This window comes from Branchiostoma belcheri, unplaced genomic scaffold, assembly GCF_001625305.1.
Source record: "Branchiostoma belcheri isolate BF01 breed outbred unplaced genomic scaffold, Haploidv18h27 scaffold9, whole genome shotgun sequence".
Classification (NCBI taxonomy): domain Eukaryota; kingdom Metazoa; phylum Chordata; class Leptocardii; order Amphioxiformes; family Branchiostomatidae; genus Branchiostoma; species Branchiostoma belcheri.
This window is the reverse complement of record NW_017804575.1, coordinates 3,360,860-3,387,657: the sequence shown is the minus strand read 5'-3', so window position 1 is coordinate 3,387,657 and position 26,798 is coordinate 3,360,860. Positions and strand designations below refer to the sequence as shown.

Genomic DNA, 26,798 nt, shown 5'->3' with positions numbered 1-26,798 from the left:
TGTACAGATAAACACATAAAACATAAGAAAAAGCTTTTGTTAGACATTAAGAAGTAAAAATGTACATGTATGCTGATTACATGTGACTGTCACTTGAAAAACAAAAATGCATGTACATAATACATGATACCACCTAGGCTAAAAATTTAACCCTCTTAGCGATCAAATTTAAAAAGTTAACAATTTACATGTTATCACTTTATCCAGGCACATGTCAGCAAAGTCTACTAAACAATGATCACTGGAGAGGGGGTGCAACTAACTGTATATCAGAGATAATGGCACTACAATAATAGTTTGACCTTTTTGCCTTTATAAAGTGCAGTTGAGATCACCAGAAAGTCCAGCATATTTTTGGCCCGAAAATCTAACATTACATTGGACTTAGTGATCTGTGAACTTTGGGAGATTCCTCAAAATCGTACAGTGATAGCATTGCACTGGGCATATTTCTGCCAAAACTCTCCTTTTATAACTTTAATACAGACCTGTCTGGTGAGCTATTTTTCTGCTCTGTGATATCGGCTTCAAGAACACTGACAGCTGACATTTAGGCCAGCTCTAGCATGGAGAATAACTCAGTAATACTGTTTTGATGGACTTTAAAAAGGGGAAAGAAACTGAGCCACATGTCAGCTACAAACGTCTGAGGGACTTATTATGACGTAGATTAGAAATGTCAATTTGCCGTTACACCATGTGCAAAAGGTCACGTTTTAACCTTTTTGACAGGAGGTTCCAGGTTATCACTGATGTTGACTGGAGGGACACTGAACCCTGGAACCTGGGGGGAAAAATGCATAAACATGATGGAATTGTTAGAAATACGAATACACATACATGTAGTACGTATAGGTATGCAGACATTGTTGGAGATTATGAACCTACATGTATCTTTTGGCATAGTGTCAAAATCATGGTTGCAACATTACATTTTGCATTGTGCAGAACAGTGTTCTAGCCAGCCTGAATTTTTTTTCTGTCATCTTCATTTTGTTTGACATAACATCATGTCTAGTGCTGAAGCAACAATCCAAGGTACCCTCTGAAATGCCATTGACTACATTTTGAGAGGCAAATTTTGCTGTAGACTAAGCTTACTTCAATGACATATCTTTACTCGCTGATTTCTGCCCGTCAAAGATGACTCATTGGGCAAAATTTTGTCCCGTAAGGGCAGCAAAATTCTGGAAAGATGGACACTGGCTAGAACACTGGTACAGAAACACCCTATGCCGGTTGAAAGACAGCCTGAATCATAAGACCTAGGAATAAAATGTTGTGTTTCCTGTTTCCCAACCGAACCTTGAAAAAACTGCTGACCTTAGCCTTTTTTTTGGTGTGGACCCTGCGAGGCACATGAATTTTTCAAGCCAATCAACTTTTTCTAGCTCCATGATCTGACACCTGAGTGATGAAATGCTGTACAATTCAGTTTTCCAACATTGACATTGCAAATAAAAGTGTCCTCATGTAAGTTTTACTTTACGTTAAACTGTACTACAAATGTATATAAGTTGGATCGCTAGAGATCGATTAAGTCTAAAAAAAAGATAATCCCTACCTACCGGCCCTAATTTTTTCAGGACTGAAACAGGAAACACAACTTTTTTCCTAGGCCTAACATGGGTCCAAATCACAGCATAGGGAGAACCTACGCTGAAACGATAATCCTGACATGTCTAAAAGAAGCTTAACTCGGTACGCTAAAGCAAAGGTTATGCTTTACTGTGCCCACACACCTCTGGCTTGACGAGCCTGATCCTGAGTTTCTGGTGCTGGATGTGGGATGTTTCCACGGTGATCTGCACCACCACACGGTCAAACATCCGCAGCTTCACCTCACCTGCAGTCTGTGACGACTCCTGTCAATCAAATTAAACATCGTCAGAGGAAGGGCATAAAAGGTATGTAAGATTTTCGCTATTTTAAACGTTGTTTTACACATTTTCTTGCACATGACATTTGGGGAGTAAAAGATCAACGTCGTTGCGCCACAAAAATGTGTTGAAGCTGCCGATACTCGAACGGAAACCACTGTTTACATTCTTTTTAGGAGCCTCCTAAAAATACAGCGGCCCAGCGCAACTTTTTCTCGCGCTGCGCTGAGTCACCAGAAAAGCGAAATGGCGACGCTAATACATGTATGTTGAAAGATACATGTATTGAAAATCACAATCTAGATGAGAAAACTTCAATTATTTACATTAACAGTTTTGTCACAAAAATCTTACGTGATATCGGTTTAAAACACCTTTTCTGTTACCTGCAATACTGCAAGAGGTCAGAAATTTCTCCTGCCATTTCGAAAGAGTTTCAACTAAAATCTAAGCTCAGATGTTCCTGCTCTAATACATGCTCTAATTATTGGCTTATAAACATTTGTAACTCTAATATTGCACCTTTGTCGTATTTTGTCTGGCCCTTATTACCTGTTCCCTTGTGACCTGAATATAAAGTGGCTACAGGCTCATAATACATTTTACATCAAAAGTATCCGAAACTGTGGTCTTATGGAGAACTGCAGCAGCATTTTTGAAACTAGTTGTAGTCTAGACCACAGAGCAAGCTGCTACTACTCCCGGTAGGCTAAAACATGATTGCAGAAACACAAATTTTAAAAACATAATGCGGAGTATGAATTTTGGGGAACTGCAAGGAGAATCGCAAGTTGCTATTTAGAGCCCTACAGACAGACAATTTTAAACAACAGGCTGTTGACCAGTCTAAACATCACAATTAACAAGAAAACATAAAAAAATGACCTCTTCGTCAAACACAAACGGGCTGTCCTCCCCTCTCCCCTCCTGTGCCTTCAGGAAGATCGTTCCCTCGAAACCAAACTTGGGGATGAGAACCTGGACTGCATTCTTTCTCACAAACAAGACAAAGCCTTCCTCCTCTGTCACCTTGTTCTTAAAGAAGAGCTGAAACATAAGAAGTTGGAAAAACAAGAGATTAGCATGATTTGCAGGACTACAACTAGGTAGCTATGAGCCACCGATTTGGTGTACTACTATGGAGAACAGTTTAGTCATTGACTTTATTGAACCTACAGTGGCTATAGTTCAGTGTTGCATGTTAGGCCACACTGACTTGATTTTATGGATGACAACCGTGCACGCATTGATTTTTGCCTGTTCTCAAAACAAAAAAGATCACGTCCTCTTACGCTCTGACCTGGCTCTAGGCCTGGGTACTCCATGGTACATGTACTTAGCGACAATACGGAACTGGTGGTAACTCTGGAGGACAGCACCAAGGGTGCCGAAGTTCCACGACTCAAGAACTCAGCACATACCTAAGGTGCCGATTCATAAATAAATTCATGAAGTCATATACGTCGCTATGTACTGCCGCAAATTCACAATACCAGCTTTGTATTCCAGTAGCATTTTTATTTTTGGCCGGAATTTTTGTTATTCGCTCGCGCACACTAGTTTGGGGGTCTTCAGAGGATGTCATCCATAAAATCAAGATGGTGTGGCCTTATGAAAAAAAAAATTCATCCAACACAAACAGGCCCACTGAAATAAAAGGATTTGGCTCAACTTTTTGATATTTTGCTTGGTCTAAAGGTCACACCAGTTCACTTAGTCAGGATTCAGATCTATGAGTATTAGGAGGCCTGATCTGGCTAATAGCAGGATTTCATGGCCGTAATCTCTGGAAATCATGAAAAGGCCACAGGGTAACAGGTTTTTTTAAGGTTTTTTCTATGGTCCAGCTAGGAAAATATTGTTGCTGGAAAGCTGAGGCTGAAACTGAGAGTGCACAAGTAAGAGAGGAGTCATAATGATCAGAGGGCCTCACTTTTTGATGTCATGAAGGAAGTTGACGCAATCACCATGTTTAATTTGTGTCATTTGAAACTCAAATGAAATACTTCAATTCATTTAGACAACCTGGGTAACCTTTGACCAATTTACAAAGGGATGGTAGGTTTTTATTTGACTCTCAATGTTTGACAGTTAGGATAATACACCATGTATGATGTACGACGAAAGTTTTGTGTGATGAAGGTGGAAAAAGGCAAAAGGAACCACCGAGATCATGGCCGTATCAGTCCACGGCTGCGGTCGCCTCTCGGACGTCAGGCAGCCGCGGACTCATTCAGACGCAGGTTAGATTTTACGGGGGGTTTAACCAGGTTGAAGACGTAGGATCTCAATGGTTCCCCCAAACCATAACCAGCGGTTTGAGTTTGGTTGTGGTTGGTTGTTGGTTGTAGTTTGTTGGTTGTGGTTTGTTGGTAATGTGGTTTCTTTTGTTTGTTTGTCTTGCTCTGGTTTGTCCCCAGACCGAAGTCTGGGGTCCCCCAAGGCCTGCGTGGGCCAATGTACAGACTGCTTCTACCTACTTTTATATCCCGGATAAAAGCGAACACTTTCATTCGTGGTTTGGAACAGTCTAAAGAAGACACGACACAGGGGTGTTCTGCGTGTCCCTTCTGATCGTTTTCTTACTACATGTACAACGGTTGACTCTGGTTGAACTCACTGTCCCCTTCGAACAGAATGTTCACAATGCCGAGGACAGGAAAAGGGCAAAATATGAATCTTTGTTAGACGAAATCCATACTCATACGAGTTACAAAGTTACCCTTGTTACAATTGAAATCGGTAGCAGGGGGTGGGTAAGCAACAAGAACACCTCCAAGTTAAAATCACTGTGTCCTGGTAGCCACAAAGACCGTGAAGCACGTCACCTGAAAAACAGGCTAGGAAAAAGTGCTATCTGCACTTCATATGTGATCTACTGTGCCAGAAATACAGTGGGCTGGGAAACTCCCTCAGGACTGTTCGCAAGTGGTTAATAGTGCAATAAGTATTTAGGTGCAATATGCTAGCATGCCATTGTCTAACTGTATTATACTTGTTAGAATTTTTAAGCATTGTTGAGGTTTAAACTGTCTGACACACTCCAACTATAAGTTTACCTTGCGCCCCCTGGGTAATTAAACCCAGAGAAGGGGTCGTCCTAGGCATTTTTAACATATTCGTCTTGTGTAAGTTTGTCTCAAAATTGCAATAAAGATGATTTTAACCCCCTACCATGACCAAGAGTCAAGACACCCTGTTAGAATGTACTGTAAAAGATAACTGAGGCTTCCTTACTGTACATGTCAAGCACTTTTAAAATCTGTCTTCATTTCAGTATGCAGAATAACCCCTAGATGTGAAAATAGTTCATGTTGACACACAAATACCCGGCAAAACTCGCAAAACTCAAAGCCACGTCTTCAGCAAACAAGTTCTGGTTTCCTTTTAACAATGTACCAACATCACATGGAGTTTTCAACAGAAGATTCTTTGACACAAAAGGCCAAGCAAATTTTAAATTTACAAAATACCTCCTAACTCAAAACAAGACCTGACGACAGGTGCATAATGAAGTTCACGTGACCAAAACTAGCTTGGCAGTGAGTTAGGGATTCCCCTTATGCAAATTAGGATACAGGTCAGAGGTTAAATTGCATTGTGTACCATACGCCTGATTTCACTGGTGGATGCCATGTATTAGTCTCAATACTCTGACTAATAAACTCTTACTAGACTACCATTTTTACCTGCCGGTATCAGAGACTAAAGTCTATTTTCCTACCTGGTCTCAAGTTTGATTTTCAATGATGTAGCATCTATTTTGCATATCCAGGCATAGCCCTCGGTTTAGGACAATTTTAGTGGAGGTAACATTTGGTAAAGCCCTTGTTGACCCACCTTTTGAAAAGCACTAAAAATGATTTGAAGTCAGCAAAGTAGTGCTGTGTCTTCTACCTAAACTTTTTTGACAGAAATTACATCCAAAAGGAAGGCCTAGTAAGCTTCAGGCTTCTCACTTTTTGTTGCAAAATGATTCCAAACAACAAATGATGCATTATGTAGTTCACCTCACTAAAACTAGGTCTGCTAGCTACATTGTATACCAAGGTCAGAACCTTTCAGTGAATGGAAGACTTTATCTTCTTAGTTCATACGTAAGTAATATTGTTTCATGGCAACTTCTGGGAGAAAAGTTGTTTGTCTACTTTAGTTACTATAAAAACAAAGCAAGGTAAGGTAATACGTTGTACAATGGATATCAACCAATCACATGCCCGTAGCCAGGGGGGGTTCGGGGGGTTCGGAAGAACCCCCCCACAAGGCTCAAAGGTCCACTTTTTGGTCCGCTTTTTATGTAAAGGTCCACTTTTTGGTCCACTTTTTATGTAAAGGTCCACTTTTTGGTCCACTTTTTATGTAAAGGTCCAAGATTTTTCTTGAAAAGATGGACTGGAATCGTAGAAAAACTGCTCCATTTGTCATTGAATAAAATTTTATCTGATTTTTTTCTTGGAAATCCTCCCAAAAATGCACAAAATGCCATTTTAGAAGGTTCATTTTTCAAAATGCCTACGGCGCTCAAGGTCCCCTCTAGCAGTGGGAAGAACCCCCCCATTCAAAATCCTGGCTACGGGCATGAATCAGTCACCAACATTCTGAACTTCAACTTGTACCCTATGACTGCCACGTTAAAAAATGGAATCAACAGAGAATGACTAATGCAGCATCCATCATTTTTCCAGTGACAAAAATTGCCTCACTTTGCTCAAAGTCACTGGTAAACATCCGTCTCATGAGACAATGGTGGCAGTAGCACTCTGAAGGCTTCAGATTGCAGCTTACACATACGATGTGAACAATGTGAAATGCAGGTCCAACTTTACAATTAGAAGCAAAAGGAACCATCGAGATCATGGCCGTATCAGTCCACGGCTGCGGTCGCCTCTCGGACGTAAGGCAGCCGCGGACTCATTCAGACGCAGGTTAGATTTTGCGGGGGGTTTAACCAGGTTGAAGACGTAGGATCTCAATGGTTCCCCCAAACCGTCCAGTTTGTCCGCGGTACGTACACACTGTACAGGATATTAGGCTTTAGGGTATGTGCAGGTTTGCCGACAGTATCGTATGCATATCGTATGCAGGTTAACGTGCTTTGAACATAACCAGTTCTGGTTTGTATAACCAAGAAGGTTGAAATTCTTGGTATTAGTTTTATGCATTGTTCTTGCTCATGCTTGTATTCGTCTTCGTAGACAACATGTCAGGACAACTGTCCATGACCGTTTGTCCCCAGACCGAAGTCTGGGTCCCCCAAGGCCTGCGCGGCCGATAGCTAAGGCTGTGTTTCATCATATATAAACCACGGATGTGAGCAGAGGCTTTCGTTTGTGGTCTGGGCCATCCAAGCACAGCGCAACATAGGGGTGTTTTCTTGAAATAATTTAGGATATCACAGAATTTTTTCAACTCTGTTTCCACTGGTGGTGACTAAAGATCTTAAAAGCTGATTATTTACTTTGTTGTGAGGTATAGCACACAAAAATACATGAAAACTTCCACTTTTGAAGACAAGTTTCATAAACAGTCCTCAACGCTGAACACCTAAAACTAGTCACTTTCGTACCAAGTGAATACCAAGTGAATACCAAATTTGGCCCAAGAAACAAGCTAATTTCAATGGAATTTTTGGTGAAAAAAATTGTCAGGAGAAGTTCAATAATTCGGCAAGATCTGATGATATAGTAACATTTTTGTGAAGGCTTATTCATAATTAAGGTCACGTGTTTTGTCTTTGCACGTCAAGTAAACTCTAACGTGCAAAGACAAAACTAGATCCACTGGTTTTTCTAGCCTTCATCAAAGATTGCCCTTCCAAGTAAGGAAACAACCCCTGAGGGTTTTAACCCTTGTCCTGCTGGCATTTTTTACACAATATTTTTCAATAATTTCATGTCTTAATTAGGTAATAGACCCCTTAGTTTTTTTGCCCTGCGGTGGCGTAGTTACTTCCGCATTTGTTGCGTTTCGCTGCGGTGTGGTGCGTATGTGGAGAAATATCCCCAAATCGTACCTATACAAGTGCTGTATAGATGGTACTGTATGTGCAAAACAACAATTGTTGGGCTCCACAGGACAAGGGTACCCAATCTGTTAGGAACAGAATGGCAGTGTATGATCCTGAATCCTGACACTTTCTTAAGAGTTTGGAGACAAACTGGAAGTTGGAGTTTGTTGATGGCCCAAACACAAACTTGACAAAAATCCTTGTTGACCCACTTTTAAAAAGCGCTAAAAAGTAAGATTGACAAAATTTGAAGCTATTCATTCAGCAACACTTGGAGTTTTTGACAGAAATTTCTGCAAAAAGGGGCCTAGCAAGCTTTAGAATAGAAGACCTTATCTTCTTTGCTAATACATTTTGATGGCCAATGGTAGGACTCTAGGAGAAAGAGCTGTACTTCAGTTACATGTACTATAAAAACATTAAGCAAGGTAAGGTAATACAGTGGATATCACTCAGTTCCCAACATTCTGATCTTCAGCTTGTGCCCAGGATGACTGCTATGTTAAAAAAGGGGATCTATAACAGAGTATTACTAATGCATACATCCATCATTTTTTCAGTGACAAAAAACTGAAACACTTTGCTCGAAGTCAGCATCCTTCGTTATTCTATCTCATGAGAGCTTGCAGCTTATTATTGCAGCTTACATATACATACAATGTGAAGGTAGAGCTTCAATATGATAAACTTAAGTAGTTTACTATCAGAAGCAAAAGGAACCATCGAGATCATGGCCGTATCAGTCCACGGCTGCGGTCGCCACTTGGACGTCAGGCAGCCGCGGACTCATTCAGACGCAGGTTAGATTTTACGGGGGGTTTAACCAGGTTGAAGACGTAGGATCTCAATGGTTCCCCCAAACCGCCCTGCTCCAGTTAATGACGTGAGGTTTGCGAGCTTTCACGAGTTCAACAATGTAGGAGGGTTTGTGTACGTTGCAAAGTTTCCCATGCTCTGAACAATACCATGCAGTTAACATGCTTCGAACATAGTGAGTTCTTTTTCTTCAAGGCATCTAGATTTCACACATTTCATAGTAGAGTTCAACAATGTACGGGGGTTTGTGTGATGAATTTTGCAGTTTTCATGCCTTTAACAATACTCCTGCAGACTGCAGGCAGTTAACCATGGTTTGAGCATAGTGGGTTCCGGTTTGTACAACTTGTCATGGATACATTGTTCTTCAGGATTCAAGATGCTCGTCTTCAGGATTCAACATGTCTGGACTGTCAGGTCCATGATAGTTTGTCCCCAGACTACGGACCGAGGTCTGGGTCCCCCAAGGCCTGCGCGGCCGATAGCTAAGGCTGTGTTTCATTGCATATAAACCACGGACATGAGCAGTTGCTTTAGTTTGTGGTTTAGGCCTGCCGTAGTACAGTTACAACATAGGTACAACATAGGGGTGTTTTCTCAAAATAATTTAGGATATCACAGAAATTTCCTAAACTATGTTACAACTGATGGAAACATAAGATCTTCCTAGACACTCTTTACCCTTATTGTGAGGCACATAACACAAATAAGACCGAAACGTCTGCAAGAAAGTCCTGGTTTAAGGCAAGTTTTACTAAAACATAATACAAATGATAGAAAATACAAGCTGTTTCTATATTGGATCAGTCCGAGAATTACCAAGGACAGAAAGTAATTTCAGATAAAATTTTAGGTGAAACTTCTTTTCACAAAAAGGCTCATAAGCCTTAAATTTAGACAAAATTTGATGGAATTACAACAATGCTTTTGTTAGGGTTAGTGCATAATGTGACTGGTTGATTTGTAACCTTCACTTAGGTCCCGACCTGCTTGTAAACATTAACCAGTATTTGTTTCATGCCTATTTATGCCAGACCCTGCACCTGATGCACCAGGGTTCAAGTTTTCTCAAACCTACAGGTACCAAGGGAGTAATCAAATTGTTTAAAATTCAATAACAGGTTTTCATTCTGTAACATTGCATGGCTGCAATCATACATGCATCAGCTGTCATAAATCAGAAGTACAACAAGTGAAAGGGAACTGTATTGTCAGTTCTCGTTAATCATTAACTTGCCAACATGTTAAGGTAGTACGTTAATGGCTGTTGGTCAATAGACCCATTCGACTTTCACAGATCGCATAAACTGCTTACGTCACAGGGGGGACATTTTGAATAGAAACTACGTCACAGGGGGGACATTTCGAAAGTTCCTTTCACGGATCGCATAAACTGCATACGTCACAGAACAAAATAACCTTAAATTGTTGTACAGAATGCCACCATACACTAGTTGGTGGCTGTTTTCCTGTCATTTCCGCATATATTACCGAGAAAATAGACACTTACCTACCATTTAGTAAAAAAACGATCTGCCAGGGGGGGCACCGCGAGCGCAAGACAAAGTTAATGCAGGGAGCCTTTGCAAGGAATGGATGAATTCTAAATTTGTCAGTTAACCCTTGTAACCTGTTGGTATGGCAGTCTTGGAAGGCAGTATTTTACCTTCTAAAATACCAATTTGATGAAACTTTTGAGGATGAAATTTGCTGAAGGTAGCACTTTCAGGTACCTGAAAAGTACCTTGATCATGTTTAAGACACAAGCAAGAGCTAGTTATAACTAAGGTAGCACTTTCAGGTACCTGAAATTCTTGGTTGTGTCTAACTGACTTAAACATCCATTCCATAACTCCTAGTTTGAATTTCCAAGACCTCACCTGTGTGTGGAGCTGGACAGACGCCCTGCCGGCATACTGAGCCATCTTGTGTCGGAAGTTGAGGTTGTTACACAGGGCCTGAGACTTGTACTTGTCCAGCAGGTCAGGGTAGGACTTGTCGGCACTGATGCTTACAGCTAACAGTCGGTGAACGATGATGTCTGAGTATCTGTGTGTGGAGTGGACAGGAATTCAAACTGGGATGGACAACATACTGTAAAAATGCTGCCGTTCCATATTGAGCCTTCTTGACTTACATGTAATTGGGCTTGTGATTAATTTTATCTATTTGTTTATTTATTAAACTTAACCGCATTTTTGAAGGGATTGACATAACAGGTGACTATCACCTCTTCAAGATGTCAAAACTGAGACCAGACTGTAAGGTTTGAATCGCTTACGCCGGGAAGGACCCCTGCTCTTTTCGATAAGTGTGGTGGGATCTTTAATGTGCTTGAGGTGTGGCTCTCCTTACATCCTATCCAAGAGGACGTTCCTAACCGTAGCTAGGTACTCATTTACACCTGAATTGAGTGAAGAAATAGGTGTAAAGTGCCTTCCTCAAGGACACATTCAATATATGGCATCTGCCAGGGATTTGAACCCAGATCCTTCAGGTTCTGAGTCAACAACCCTAACCACAAGACCACCTTGACATCTAGTAATTTCCTTAGTAAACATTCCTTTCTATCTGTATCTTGCGATAATGTGTTTTGGAATGATTTAACACTTCACGTTAAGACACTGTGTGATCTACCCAGCTTCAAGAAAGCTATTATTCAAACAGTGTCACCTAGACTCTACTTTTTAAATTTGTAATGTTGATTAATTTTGTGTGTTCATTGTTGATTTTGTGATGTAAGAATGTCTTTTTAAATGTATTTACTGTACTTTTTCTGTGCCACGTACATTTGTAATTATGTCATTTTAAATGTATGTGTTTGACTTTGAGCTTTGGAAGGCAGCAGGGCTAAAAGGTTTCGAAATTAATGAATGAAATGAATTTCAGTGGCTATTCTGTACCTTCTGATAGGAGAGGTAAAGTGAGTGTAGATGGGTGTGGCCAGCCCGTAGTGGAAGTAGTCCGTCTCGGGGAGAGTTCCGCTGCAGAAGTAGAGCGCCTGCATCATGCAGCGTGTGGAGATGATCCGCAGCAGGGTGTTGAAGTACGGCTCGCTGGGGAGGGTGGCCTGGTCCAGCGACACCGCCAGAGCCTTGGAGGTGTCTGTCTCAATGTCTACTCCCTGGATAAGACATGGGGGATCTCAGTATTGAGGTTTATTGAGGAAAAACTCTCCTTTAGATGCCCACCCGAGGGTGGCAGCTATTCTTCCAGGAGAGACTGGAGTACATAAAAACATTACAGCACATCAACATACAATTACATTAAGTTACATTACATCTAGTTATATAAAAATGTGTAACATTGTATGTGCTTTACTTATTCATGTCCCTCATGTGCTTTAGTAGGCCTTGTTTGAACTTCTCATGTGATGACACTGTTTGTAACCATGTGGTAGAGAGTTCCATGCTGCAGTACTTCTGTATGTGAAGACTCAGTACACTATAGAATAGCACTCAAAAGACACAAACCTTGATCCTAATGCAGACCTGTACCACAATCTAATAACTATTATCCAACCTAAAAAAAAACATGTATTATGGAACTTATAATGTTACCTTGGACTTGCCTGCCTTGATGAGAATGTCGTAGTTAGACGGGGGAGGTTGGGGATGTCTGCGCAGCATGGCACAGGATGGGAAGTCACTCAGGATCTTCCTCGCTACAGAGATGTTAGCCAGCAACATGAACTCTTCTACCATGGAGTTTGTCTCTCTGAAACATGACAGTCAAATACTATATCAGGGCTCAAAATACTAGGTGCATGAGCACCTTAGTGCACCCAAAAATCATTGTTGTAGTACTTTTTGTTCGAAATGAAACATAATTAGGGTTTTGGTGGCAGTCTACTAAATTTTTTCATATGGTGCACCCAAAACACTTTTTGTGCACCCAATTTTTTGGGTTGGATGCACCAGTGCACCTATTCCAAAAAGTGAATTTCGAGCCCTGTATATGCATGTGTACAGCTTTACCCTTTTATCTTAGATCTACAAACATTTATTTAAAGTGAAATTAGACATATTATTGACATGATTCAGGATGTTTGAACCAGTCTTGGTTCTCTGACATTGTGTAACATTGAAAAGCTGGCTGCAGTAAATACAGGGTAGGAGTCTTAACTACAGTACATACTACGATTTGACAGTCTGAGCTGTGGTGGAGATATAAGATCATTCTGAATATAAAAATGAAAAGAAGGAAATATTCCGTATCTACAGTAGTTGATAATTCTTTGTATACCACAACTGTAAGATTTAACATAATTTACAAGGAGAGTAATCAGTGTGTAATTTTGAACATAAGCGTGGTATAATTAAGCCCAACTGAAATCAAGCCATGTGTTCGTTTTGCCTTTTTCAATTCTTACTGTGGTGGTACTGTATGCTAAAACTCAGTAGTATTTTTAGCTACTGTAACACCTACCTCAGTTCTTTAGTCTCTAGATCAATGGGATCGTGGGTCTCACTGTCCACATGGAAACGTACCTCTATAGAGGCTAGGGTCAAAGCTCTGGAAAAGGGAAATGGACAAGATTTATTCATAAATATAACAACTGACGAATTTCTCCAAGATTTCATAGAATTTGTTCTTTCCTTAGTTATACAATGTAGGAAAGACAAAGGTATGATTACAACCACATAACTAGAAAAGTAACATTTTTGCAAAGCAAATGCATAATGTTTACCTTCGCATATGGTCTGCTCTATTAATTCTTACTCAAACACATTCATATATGTGGTGACAGGAGTCTAAATCCCTCCAACTATAAAATTGCAACATTATGTAACCCAACACCAGTTACCATGGTGACAGACGTCAACAAATCAGGTAATTGACCAGGTCTGAGGTCACTGTTTGGAAAAGAAGAAGAAACTGAGCAAAAACAATGTTTTCCTTCGGTAAACACAATAAGGCTTTCTTTATAACTGCGTACTACTTTAAATATGCTGAAATTCTCAGGGTTTTTGTTTTTCTTAGACACTCTTACCCTGCATCTATTCTGCGTTTCTTGAGAATCTTGGCCAGTGCATTCAGTCCACGCAGTCCAAATGTCACCGGGTCGTTCCTGTTTTTATCGTCAATCATCAACTGGGCTTCAGCGTACGTCAACGCAGCCTGGAAACAACAAGGCAGTGAGAGATGGCAGACTTCACCACCTTACCCATTCTGCATTTTGATCCAAACCAGTCTCACTGACAATGTATTTCAATGCTGCTGCATTGTGTATACCGGGACTCACACACATAAATTTTTGTGTGTACACATGCAAGCATACACATGCACGCACGCACGCATGCATGAATGAATGAATGAATGAGACTTTATTTTCGTGTCGTGCGCTTTCCCGCGCCCAGCCCGCGTGGGCTTATACGACACCGATTCAATAAATTATACATAAACAAAAGAGAATCAAAGGTACAGATAACAGAATCCAAACAAAATATAAACACAAATAAAGGTAAGTTATATACAATAACAGTGAACAAAATGAACTCATAACAGATCGTAAATGTAAATAAACAAATCTGTACATACTGAACCAAGATGTCACAAAATAAATACAACTACATATACATAAGGTAAATCAAACATAGTAAGAGAAAACAAACGTGCAGAAGTAACAAAAAGTGACAACTGTTGATGTGTTATGAATACAGGTATTTTCTTCTTTTCCCCCACGCTCGATAAATGAAAGTTGCTAGGTCAGATACACCACTTAATGCACTTGCATTCACATACACACATACAAATATATAGATAGAGACAATCGAAAAACAATATTTCACACCAAAAATTACACTAAGCAACATCTAACATCTCTTTTTAAAAAGTACAGCCGTTGTTGTACATTCAAACAATTACCTTGGAGCAGATAACACTTTTACAGAACCTTGTAGACACAATCTCTGCATCTTTGGTCATTTCCCATATACACGAGAAGGCAAATCTGGTGGGAAACAAAAGGAACAACATTATCAAACATCAGAACAAACTGCCCATAATTAATTATGGTAGTTAAGATATCCTTCCAAGAATATCTTCTACTGGATCAAAGGAAACTCAAAGGGATGTCTTTGATTGAGCTAGACTTTTAAAAATTTTGTTTTCACCAAGAAATTACAAGATGGGGCGTCGGGTGGTGTAGTGGTTAGAGCAATCGACTGTGAACCGGGAGACTCGGGTTCGATTCCGAGTCGTACCCGGGACATGTCTGAACATGCGCCCCGACGTTGTGCCCTTGGGAAAGGCACTTTACACGACTTTCCTCACTCCAGCCAGGTGTGAATGGGTACCTAACTTCGGTTGGGGAAAGTCGTATTGAGGTCACCTTGTGGCGCCGAATGGCAGCCGCACAGACCCTCGCGACATATATAATATGTGTATCATTAATAATTTTGTATCATTTGTTTGTTGTAATTGTTGAGATTTGTATTGATTATTATGTGATATTCTGCATCAATTCAGCCGTATAAAGGCTGCGACTGCACGGGTACTGTTTGGACAATAAAACCATTTATCTATTTATCTATTTATTTAAGACAATGTAACAAGACTGTACCTTTCCTCCTTGCCTCTAAGTGAGCAGATGTTGGAGCTGAGCAGTTCTGGTACCATGTCTATTCTCTGGAAAGTAACAATATCTTTAAGTTTTGGTAAACATTAAGTGATTCTGCCACATGAAATCCCAACAACAGTACTACACATATATTTGACCAATAGTTCAAGATTAAGAAATTGTCAAACTAAATTGTACCTTGAAGTGAAAATGAAAAGCTGAAATTTACAGATTTACATGTACAAGCAATTAAAGCTAGCATTTGCAGTATGTTATGCTATAAATGATACAATCTCACTTTTTGTCAGTCAAAACAAGGAACAAATGTGTTTCCCTGAAATTCCTAAAAATCACCCTTTTTTTTGCCTGTGTAGAACTTCTAGAAATTTGACAAAATTTTACCATGATTTTACAATTTGACATGAGTGGCCTGGGAATAATAATGAAAACTGAAGCCTCCCTACCTGTAACTAACCCATCTAACTAACATCTAGTTCATTTGACATACTGTTGCAGTTGCTTAAAACAAAAGCAGCAGCTAGACGTATGCCAGAAGAGATAGGAAGATCCTACCTGATGTACTGTGACCTTCCATGGGAGGAAGGAACACAAGAAACAACAGGAGAGAGGCCAGTGAGTCAAGGGTATAGGAAAATGTACTGAACCAAATCTACCATGATCGTATTTCTAGATGAATTTAGCGATCGTAATACTGCACATATGTGTATCTAAAATTGAAGCTGTGCTATATGGATATTTCACGAATTCTTCTAAATGGCAGTAGTCATATCAAAATGATGGAACATATTTTATTATAGGAGCAAAGTTGGTACAAGAAAAATATTTACAGGTAGCATACGATACATATCATATATATACGTTTCATATATTAGTCAGAAACGTAAAGATTTGAGAGATCAGAGAGATGTGAATGCATTTTATCTTTTTTTCCAGATTAAGAGATGATAGCCTGGTTACCAGACCTACTATAGCTTCCGAGTCCTAAATACTCTATATTTGCAGAGAGGAGGTAGGACTCAGGAGCTACAATGTATAATAGGTCTGGTAACCAGGCTAGATTTGTTTTCCTTGACACAACATACATCACTGCATTTCATCAATTTTCCACATTTTGTCCCCATTTTCACATCCCCTATGATCCTTATTTGTCTGTTCCTACTACTAGTACTAGTGCTGTGTACAAATTACAAATGTTTAGGTTCAAGTTAAAAAAAAACTAAAAGTCAAGAACCGATTCCGGACTTATTAAAAAAAACATGTCACATACCCCTTTTCTTTCCAAACCACCTAAAACCTTCCATAGATTGCAAAATCTGTACTGCAAAATGAAGAAAACATTGCCATCGGGCATCATCAAGTGTCGGTCTCCATGTTATGTGGCCACAGTTTTGCCCTAACAACATTGCAAGGTTGCCAACATGCAATTTTGTATATGCCATGGGTTTAGGTCCGGACTTACGAGTCCGGAACTGAACCTAAACCTCTGGACTTGAATCTGGACCTGAACCTAAATGTGGGTTTAGGTACACAGCACTAGTTCCTACTATTGTTTCATTGATTCTGATATAGACATGTAGAACCCAGGCAGTACCTTATCACACAGGTACACAGTATTGCCTCGGTTAGCTGCCTCCTGGTCAAGTGCAGTGTTAGGGCGGATGAAGTGGGTGACATCAGCAATGTGAACTCCAACCTACAAAAGGGAAACACTCTGTAATCTGGGCTAGAAATATCCCCTACATATATGCATGTTAGTACAGGTAAAATTGGAGGTGTGCAGGTACATTTCTGATGTCTACCTGCACTGGTCCAAGAAATACAAATATAAGTAGGTGTATGTGGATTTTAATTTGCTGCATTGACTGTTACCACCTATGAAGTATTATTAAAAGAAATAATAGCAATGGTCTGAACAGTTTTAATATGGTCTATACTTCCTAAATTCCAAGTAGTGCAGGTAAAATTTGTCTGGTTAAGGTAATTTTCCGTATTGCCTGCAGGTATGCAGAAAAAAGTATTTCAAGCACTTTAAAGTCTTGTATTCCTTATCATCCTACACTTTTGAAAAGTACCACGTTATTTAGGTTGCCTTTCAATACACAGCCCCATCAGGACATTGCGACTCAATGTAAAGCTAGTGGGTTGATGGGTTGTTTGGGATGATTACAAAATGATTTCCTACCTCCACGTTACCATTGGGCCTTTCCAGATAGTGTAGCGCATCATCGATATCTGTGCAGCCGGGAGGGTCCACACTACAGATGGGGATGTCACGTAGGTCTTCTCTACAGGCTAGGTCCTAGAACATGTATCATAGACATTACAGATTGTTTTCTAAATTCAACATACAAATACGCACCTTCAAAGGCAGAACGCAAGCTTGAGTCTTTGGTCAATGTAAGAGATTAAACAATGTTGTAGGCAGCACTTTTCCTTCAAAACTCTCTTTTGTATGTGCCTTGATAAACGATTAGGGCACACTGACTTAATTTTATGGATGACATTCTCTGAAGACACCCCAAACTAGTGCGGGCGAATTTAGGCAAAAAATAGGCAAAAAATGCTGCTAAACCACAGGAATCCAATTTTGGTATTGTGAATTTGCAGTAGTACACATACTGGCCTTTTGTGGGTCAGCACTGTACCAAGTTCTTGAGTTCCGTGGAGCTTCGGCAGCCTGGGTACCATCCTCCGTAGTTACTGCCGGCTCCCTATTGTCGCTGGCTACCATGAACTATGGAGGATGGAACCTAGGCCAGAGCCTTGGAGGATTTAATTTTTTTTATTGAGAACAGGCGAAAATCAATGCACACACAGATGTCATCCATAGAATTAAATTAGTGTGGCCTTACAGACAAATTAAACTACATAACTGGACACGTTTTGGAGAGGTCTCGTTCAATTGCAGAGTAGAATTTGTCCATGATCATTAACTTCTGTTTGCATATCATAAAATAAAGATGTACTAAGGCCACAGCAAGTAATTTTTATGGATGACATCAGTGCGCGCATTAATTTTCGCCTGATTTGGGGGGAAAAAAAGAAATTTTGTTGCCTTCTGACAGTGATCAACATGCCTAAAATGGGCAGAGATGTCTGTTGCCATGCCGGAAGGTGGATGGCAGATAACTATGAAGAGAGGAGACAAGTGATATGTGAGCGCTGTGTATATGTGATGTTCCCACTGAATAAAAACCATTTGTACAATGATTGAGTCAAAATTTTAAAATGTGGGAACCTTGTCGTTTTGGCCCGCCTTGTTTTTTTTCGCCCGCTCACATTAGATTTGGAGTCTGCGGAGGATGTCATCCATAAAATTTACTTGTTGTGGCCTAAAGTCTAAGTCATAAACTTACAGATGAATTGGTTGAGTTGTCAACAACAACAACAGAAAAACACTGACCTCCTTGGTGATGCCCCAGGGCATGCTGGGTAGACAGTTGAGTACGGCCTGTGAGAAGGGCTGGTGCGGCACGTCGTGTTCCAACAGAAGGACCTCGTTTTCTGTGTCCTTGTCTCCAACCTCACCAAGCTTGCGAACAAAATGACCCTAGGCAGACAGAGACAAGGGCATTAACAACAAGGCCTAGGAAAAATAATGTTGTGTTTCCTGTTTCTGTCCTGAAAAAATTAGGGTCAGTAGGTATGGATTATTTAAAAAAAAATTTTTTTTAAGACTTCAGTGACATTTATATAGGGGACCAACTTATACAATACAGTTTAACAAAGTAAAACTTGCATGAGGACACTTTTATTTTCAATGTCAATGTTAGAAAACCAATTGTACAATGTTTTAACTTTTATCACTCAGATGTCAGATCATGGAGCTAGAAAAGGTTGATCAGCTCGAAAAATTATACTTGCAGGGGTCCACCCCAAAATAAGCCTAGGGTCTGCAGTTTTTTTCTAGGGTCGGTCGGGAAACAGGAGACAACATTTTTTTCCTAGGCCCAACACATTTTCTGTCTGAAATAGCATGAGAATATTGTGCAGTTATAACTAAGGTCTGATTGTCTGGGGTTGATTTTTCTGCTGGTTAGCAGTCTCAAGGAAACTAGCTTCACTTGAAATAGAAGTAAATACAATACAATGTATGTACATGTAGATGGATAAGATTGAGCAGTCACTATTTGAGAGAGCCCTCTAGTGACAATATTAGGTACTGCAGCATACATGAGCGGTAAACAATAACAACAAATCCATTGTTTAAGATATCAGGTAGTGCATCAACACTAGTAGTGGTACACAACTCATCAACAGCCATGGAATATCATAGGTCCCTCGACCATCAGAGTGCCCCCTATTAAAGAGGTTTGGTACTGCAGCATATACTTGTAGTAATAAATTCCTATCCACACCTTTGGGTATCTAGAGTTTCTTGGCCAGCCATCTATGCTGACCACTATCCTCTGTCCCTGGAGTGTCTCTGCCTGTCTGGTCTCAATGCGGATCTTGGGAATCTTCCTCTCAGCTGGCATGAACAGATGTCTAGTAGCCTAAAGGGAGAATTAAGTATAAGTATGTTATCATTCTAGATAAGGTAAAACTGACTTGAATTTATGGATGAAATACGGCAACCTAAGGCAAAAATTAGGTTGCCCATCAGAATTTTAGGTTGCCCCACCTGCATGTATAAGTTACTACTTTCCTCAAATTAAGTACTAGTAATGTTACGTTTCCTCAAATTAAGTAATAAAGCCGTTGACAATATTTCTAACAGCCTTTAGTTAATTGATACTAGTAATAGCCATTAATACCTAAAATTAAAAAGCATCTGCCGGATACAGTGGTGCAAGCCAAGTGGGCATGATTTTGTATGTGTGTGTGGTGGGGGGGGCATTCTTAAAATTCAGGTAGCACACTGGGCTACCTAGGTTCAAAAATAGGTTGCCCCAAGTAAAATTTGGTTGCCCGGGGCAACAGGGCAACCAGGTATTTTGCACGCTGAATGCCAAAATGTTGATGGATTTCCATGTACCTCTTTAATCCCAGAAGGCTGCAGCACACCACAATATGGCCGCCAGTTTCTTTTGATGATGCCCACCACACGGCCTGATGGGATAGCATTGCTCCTGCTCTTTGGGGAGCCCAAATCTGGCTCAGATGTCTGGAAGGAAGAGAAAATTATGCTGATGAAATGTTGCAAACATTCGTTCCTCCATCTCATTTTGAAAAGTACAATTTAGAGAGATATCATTTTTTCCTGGTTAAGTCATACTTTCCACCTAAACTCCTGAAGTTTCAAACTTAACTCCCAAAGTTTCCAGTTAAACTCCCAAAGTTTCCAGCTAAACTCTCAGAAATTTCCAGCTAAAATCCCAAAGTTTGCAGTTAAAGTCCCAAAGTTTTTCAGTTAAATTCCCAAAGTTTCCAGCTAAACTCCCAAAGTTTCCAGTTAAACTAACAAAATTTCCAGCTAAACTCTCAAAGTTTCAAGTTAAAGTAACAAAATTTCCAGCTAAACTCCCAAAGTTTCCAGCCAAACTATCAAAGTTTTCACCTTAACTCCCAAATTACTAGCTAAACTCCCAAATTTTCAAGCTAAACTTCCAAAGTTTCCAGGTACTAAACTCCCATTTTCCAGCTAAACTCCCATAGTTTCCAGCTAAACTCCCAAACTTTTGCTATTGATGGCAACTAGCTCCCATTGTTTCCAGCTAAACTCCCAAACTTTTGCTATTGATGGCAACTAGCTCACGAGACGTTGTGCCCTTGGGAAAGGCACTTTACAGGACTTTCCTCACTCCACCCAGGTGTGAATTGGTATCTAACTTTGGTTGGGGAAAGTCGTATTGAGGTCACCTGGTGGCGCAGAATGGCAGCCACACAGACCCTTGTGACAGTGATTGTAGACCCTGCATCAATTCATCGCTATAAAAGGCTGAGATTGCACTGGTAATGTTTGACCAATAAACTATGAAAAAAGGCACATTTGATGGCTGCTGCTCTAACCTCCTCATCCCCATCCTTGTCCTGCAGCACCATGGAGGACGGACATTTCCATTGGTCCTCAGGCAGCATCTCCACGGCAACCACATCCTCGTTCACCGCACGGTTCAGATGGGCGTGGCCCTGGATGAAGACCTGAGGGAAGAAAAGTAAAATTCATTAATATCAAGAAAACTTCTATGGCCAAAGGAACTTGCAGACATATCTTTCCTATGGCCCCTGTGTGTGAGTGTGTGAGAGTGAGTGTGTGAGAGTGAGTGATTGTGAGTGATTGTGAGAGTGAGTGAGTATGTGAGAGTGAGTGAGTTAGTGTGTGAGTGAGTATGTGTGTGTGTGTATGAGTTTGAGTGAGTGTGTCTGTATTTGTGCATGCATGCAAAGAAAGACAAAAATAAACTGCCTGGAGAGGGTACAGAACCAAGCCGCAAGATTCTGTACAAACAACTTGTGTAACAGAAATAAAAAGAAACCTACAGTGGGGGTCGCTGGAAGACAGAAGAAAAATGTCCAGACTATGCATGATGTACAAAATGACTAATAAAGTGGTGGACGTACCAACCACTAAGTATCTATATAATACCAGCCCAGAAAAGAACAAGAAACAGTCATGCCTTCAAATATCAGCGTTAACAACCAAGAATTGAGGTGTTCAAAAACTTGTACTTTCCAAGAACGTAGAGTGGAACTCGTTGCCACCAAGCACAGTTGGGGCATCATCACTACAAAGCTTTAAACAACTCCTGCAATTAAATGGGCAAAGATTGTGCATGTGTGTGTGCATGTGTGTGTGTGTGTGTGTAAGTGTGTGTGTGCCTATGTGTGTGTGTGTGTGTGTGTGTGTGTGTGTGTGTGTGTGTGTGTGTGTGTGTAGTGGAAACTAAATGTGCATGTACATGTAAATAACAAATGAAATTTCTACACAAGAACAACTACTCACAGATTTGGAATCGTCCCCATGTACCAGTACGTTAGCTTCCAGGTAGTTCTCTCTGCTGGCCATGAAGTTCCCCTGGAGATACTTGCCATTCTTGATCCCGGTCTGGAGCTGAGAGAGCGGAAGGTGCTCTGGGAACAAGACTCGTCCTGTAGCCTCATTCTTGATATCACTATCAGTCTGCAATGAAGTGTTTAAAAACAACATTTCTGTCATTAACTTTATTGAAATGCAGACATCTTAAAGTGACAACTGAAAGTAAATCTACAGCTGGCAGTTACTGCAAATCTTGAAATATTGAGTGAAATACCTTTATTGTACGTTAATGCTCTTACAAGTTAAGTACAGGTCATGAATAGACAGGGAAAAAGAAAACAGCAAAAACACTTAAACTATACATTTGTACATACTAATGTTATTCACAGGTTCAACTTCTTGTTGAGGCAGTTGTAGATGTACGAACATATGGAGCTAATGATACATGGTTTGTCAAGTTTCATAAGGAATAAGAATTTTCTGTTTCATCTAAAAGTCTTAAGCTGGGGAACGTATCTATTATATATTTAAGTACAGTATTGAGGGAATCCCTCTCATTTCTATATATATATATTGTTTTATCATGGTATGTATCATTGGTTTATTTCAAACACAAACACAAATCACAATACAGCTCCATCACTAGGCAGCCACAAGGCTGAATTGCGTGAATAAAAGCTTTAGACAGTGAAATAAAATCCTGATCATCATTCCGTGTTGTAAAAACAGTCATTAAATCATATTAAAATCATACATTTACACAGACTATTCATGATTTAAAATGTGAACAAGGTACGGTAATGTACTTCTGTTGTACCGCTCTGTGCGCGCTGGCAATTGGTCAAGTTTTGCATGTTGTCTAGTCATCCTCCCACTGACACTACCCCTGGTTTGTGGCAGCCAGTGTCGGTAGAGGGTAGAAGCTTGTATATTGTTGGCAAACCGTCTGCACAGGGCTATTCTGCGATCTTCTAAAGTCTGTAGCTGTAGCGTCTCCAGTGCTGACTTGTAGTTCGTGAACTCCTTAGCAAGGATGATTCTGGTGGCTCTTCTTTGTATGTTTTCAATCTTCCTTCTCTGTGCTTTGGTCAAACCAGGGTGCCATAGAGGCGCGGCATATTCCAACACAGGACGGACGAAACAAGTATATGTAGTAAGAAGATCTTCAACGGGCGGGTTGAATTGGCGCAAACGACAGAGCAAGTATCATGGTGTCTCTTCAAAACAACAAAATCATGACACATGTACCATAGTTTTGTGCTAAGTTACTGTTACCTCATACCATGAAACCAAATCTCTCTGAAAGTAAATAAGGTTGCAGTATACAATTTGAAATGTAGGCAAACAGATCAACTGTGTACTGTGAGAACTGAATAATCTTACACTATCCCCCATGTCCACTTGTGCCAGTCTGTCTACCAGTTCTGGGTTCCCTCTCAGACCTTTCACGTATTGGTGTACTGAAAAAAAAAAGCAAACCATGAAATTACAACTTTACCTGAAAGTGAAACCTTTTAGATTGCCTATCTTTCATCACTTTCAAGTCATAATCCTACAATATGATTATTTTGTATTTATATACATAAATAATTGATATAAAAGAAAAGTATAAAAGTAACTAGAAAGGTAACATTTGAAAAGCACATACATAATACATTTGCATATGGTCTGCTCTGTTAATTCTTACTCAAACACAAACATATTATGGTGACAGGAGTCTAAATCCCTCCTGCTATGAAATTGCAACATGATGTAACCAACCCAACACCAGTTACCATGGTGACAGACAGTCTGGTTCAGGTCATTGACCTTTTTGGTTTGGAGAAGAAGAGGAAATGTAGCAAAAACAATGTTTTCCTTTGGTAAACATAAAAAGGAAAAGACTTTAAGGCATACCAGTATACGCCAACAGTCCTTCCTTCTGTGCCTTCTCCCTGTTTTCCCTGTCATTGGTCAGCAGTACGACCTTGATCTGAGGGGCGTCAACGACCTTCCTGTTCTCCTGCAGGTGTTTGTTGTACCACCTGGTCGCTACCCGGATCACGCGGTCATTGTAGTCATTGGACGACTCCCCTTGTTCACGTTCTGTGTAAGTTTCTCTGGTCGACAACATAAGAAAGGGCATTAGGCCACACCAATTAAATGTCTTGGTTAACGGATTTTTCTAGAAAAATAATGGAGCGAGCGGGCAAAAATAAAAATAAAATAAAAACAGGCCTAGGCATCCTATTATAGCCCAAAATGGTACGATAGGAGCCATGAAGTCAACACACCAGGCTGGTTCAAAATTTAAACAATGAATTTTGAACTTTTAATGATACCATTGCATTGAAAGATGGAATAACTGTAACAACTAGGATGAAAAGGACCGTTTTCAACTGTTCAGGGCAAAATATGAGCATTTTGCAGTTGATTCTGAATTTTTATTTTTATTTGCAAATCAGAAAAAAATGAAGCGGGTGAATCCGTTAACCAAGAAATTAAATTGGTGTGGCCTTACCTGTGATGTTCATTAGTGAAGACGTAGAAGTTTTTGTCAGTGTTGTTGGACTGGTCCCTCAGACGTTGGTAGGTTGTCCCGCTCCTGTGTCGGACCTCCTGTTGGACAGTCTGCAGGATGATCACATTCCTGATGGCAGAGTCAGCCAGCACGTCCATCTGGGAAATGGAGAAGCAAATATTGCTTATGTACATATCATGTCTAATTAACGTTATTTACCAATTACTTTTGTTATTTATTGTTACTATTTGATTTGTTACCGTTATCATATTGCTCAAATTTTCAATTACTTATTGTTATTTATTACCATTTAATTTGTTACCATTATTACCGTTGTTAATTATTAATTTAGTCGGGGGAAGATAAGCCATTATGGCTTCTTATCTTTCCCCTGCATATCCTATTTTACTGTAATATGTTCATTTTATTGTTCTTCAGTTCTCTCTGATTATATGCGGATAAATAAACAAAAAAACAAATACATGTACTGTTAAGTTCATCGTTTGCACATTGTGGGGTCATGTGGCATAACAGTAGACTGTTTGGCTCAGACCCAAACGGTCCCTCGTTTGAATCCTGCCCGATGTCACCGATCTTGTGCCCTTGGGAAAGGCACTTTACACAACTTTCCTCACTTCACTCTGATGTAAATGAGTACCTAGCTTCGGTTAGGGACGTCCCTCGGATAGGACGTTAAATGGAGGTCCCGTGTTTGGGAGAGCCACACCCCACACGTGTAAGAAACAGGAGGAGCCAGTAAAAACCCTTCTGGTCCCGGGCCGGGGTTCCAACCCACGACCTCCCGGGCACCAGAGCTAACCGCTCAGCCGAAAAGGTCTAGACCCATCGGCCGGGTCAGTTGGTAGCACCTATAAACCCCCCACTGTTACACATGTTAAAGAACCCACCGCACTTATCGAAAAGAGTAGGGGTCCTTCCCGGTGTGAGTGGTTCAATCCTTACAGTACGGTCTTACGCAGCTAGTATTTACATGTACAAAAACTGGAGTGTTACCCTTTATGGCGGTTTACTGTCCGGTTATGCGAAACAAACAAACAAACAAACAAAGGCATTTGTTTGGGGCTAACGATAGTTCAAACGCTTCATCAAGTATGAAAACAAAATGATGAAAATGTGCAAAGAAATGGCAGTAAATCATCATCATCATGTAAATGTTAAAATCTTTATATGTTTGTTTACATCTTAGGGGCCTACATCTTTAACATATTTCCCACAATGCATCATTACTGCCCAACTATCTTATTCACCTTCCCATAATGCCTATACTAAAGATCATGGATATGGATGGGATATGACGTAAGAAGGGGATATACGTAATGCGACCTTGTGAGTAGGAGAGTCTTCAGTAGAAGGTAGAACGATGGAAGGTACATGATTTTCTCTAATTCCAACAAAAATGCAATTATGGCATGTGCTTTATACTAGATAAATAATTCAAAACAATACAGTTGACCAGTTTGTCGATAAAACTTGTTGGAAATATCAAGGCGGTTAAATACAAGTATTTAACCTCCTTGGAATTACATCCAGGAAGGGGGAGGGGTTGGTCATATGTCATATCCGTGATCTTACTAGGCATTATGGTAAGTGTGAAATTGGTGAATGGGGAATGGCATGAAAATCATAATTTTGTTGATATGTGCTCAATCATAATATACAAAAAGGGAAAGTAATATCTCAAAACATACCTGATGTAAGACGACGTTCGTGTCCGGTATGAGGTAATGCGGAAATCCACACAGCGAGCTGTCTGTCTCCGGCCCGGCCTCCAGTACGGGCCTGTCCTGGGGGCAGCACGCACACGCCGCCGAGCCGCACCAGATGTCGTCCCGGAGGTAGTGCTCCCGTACTATCTTCATCACCCCTCCCTTCCTCGTCTTCTTCACAAACGTCTTCGACTTCAACATCTTAGCGACGTTCACGGACAACTTATCGCAAGTATCTACGCTTTCTGGAAAGACAGAAATTTTAGAAGAAAAGCGAAAGAAAAAACGGATTCAAATTTTCGCACGCGTGTCCTCCATCTTGGATTTCAACTTTGACCTTCTTACCCAGGATTCCACAAGAGGTCG

The 26,798-nt window shown here is 40.3% G+C and overlaps 1 protein-coding gene across 1 annotated transcript; it reads right to left on the bottom strand.

The window, feature by feature from the left end:
* Positions 1 to 194: 194 nt before the first annotated feature.
* LOC109487685 (exosome complex exonuclease RRP44-like) lies at positions 195 to 26,779 on the bottom strand. Its single transcript, XM_019791708.1, has 21 exons — positions 26,415 to 26,779; positions 24,706 to 24,863; positions 24,102 to 24,304; positions 23,589 to 23,665; positions 22,173 to 22,349; positions 21,239 to 21,370; positions 20,265 to 20,393; positions 19,645 to 19,782; positions 18,690 to 18,836; positions 17,469 to 17,585; positions 16,878 to 16,979; positions 15,269 to 15,333; positions 14,572 to 14,656; positions 13,697 to 13,824; positions 13,132 to 13,218; positions 12,264 to 12,420; positions 11,607 to 11,827; positions 10,584 to 10,752; positions 2,766 to 2,927; positions 1,743 to 1,865; positions 195 to 784 (listed from the first exon to the last, which is right to left on the bottom strand). Exons 1-21 carry the CDS (start codon positions 26,631 to 26,633, stop codon positions 710 to 712), a joined length of 2,871 nt encoding a protein of 956 aa, XP_019647267.1. The 5' UTR covers positions 26,634 to 26,779; the 3' UTR covers positions 195 to 709.
* Positions 26,780 to 26,798: the final 19 nt, after the last annotated feature.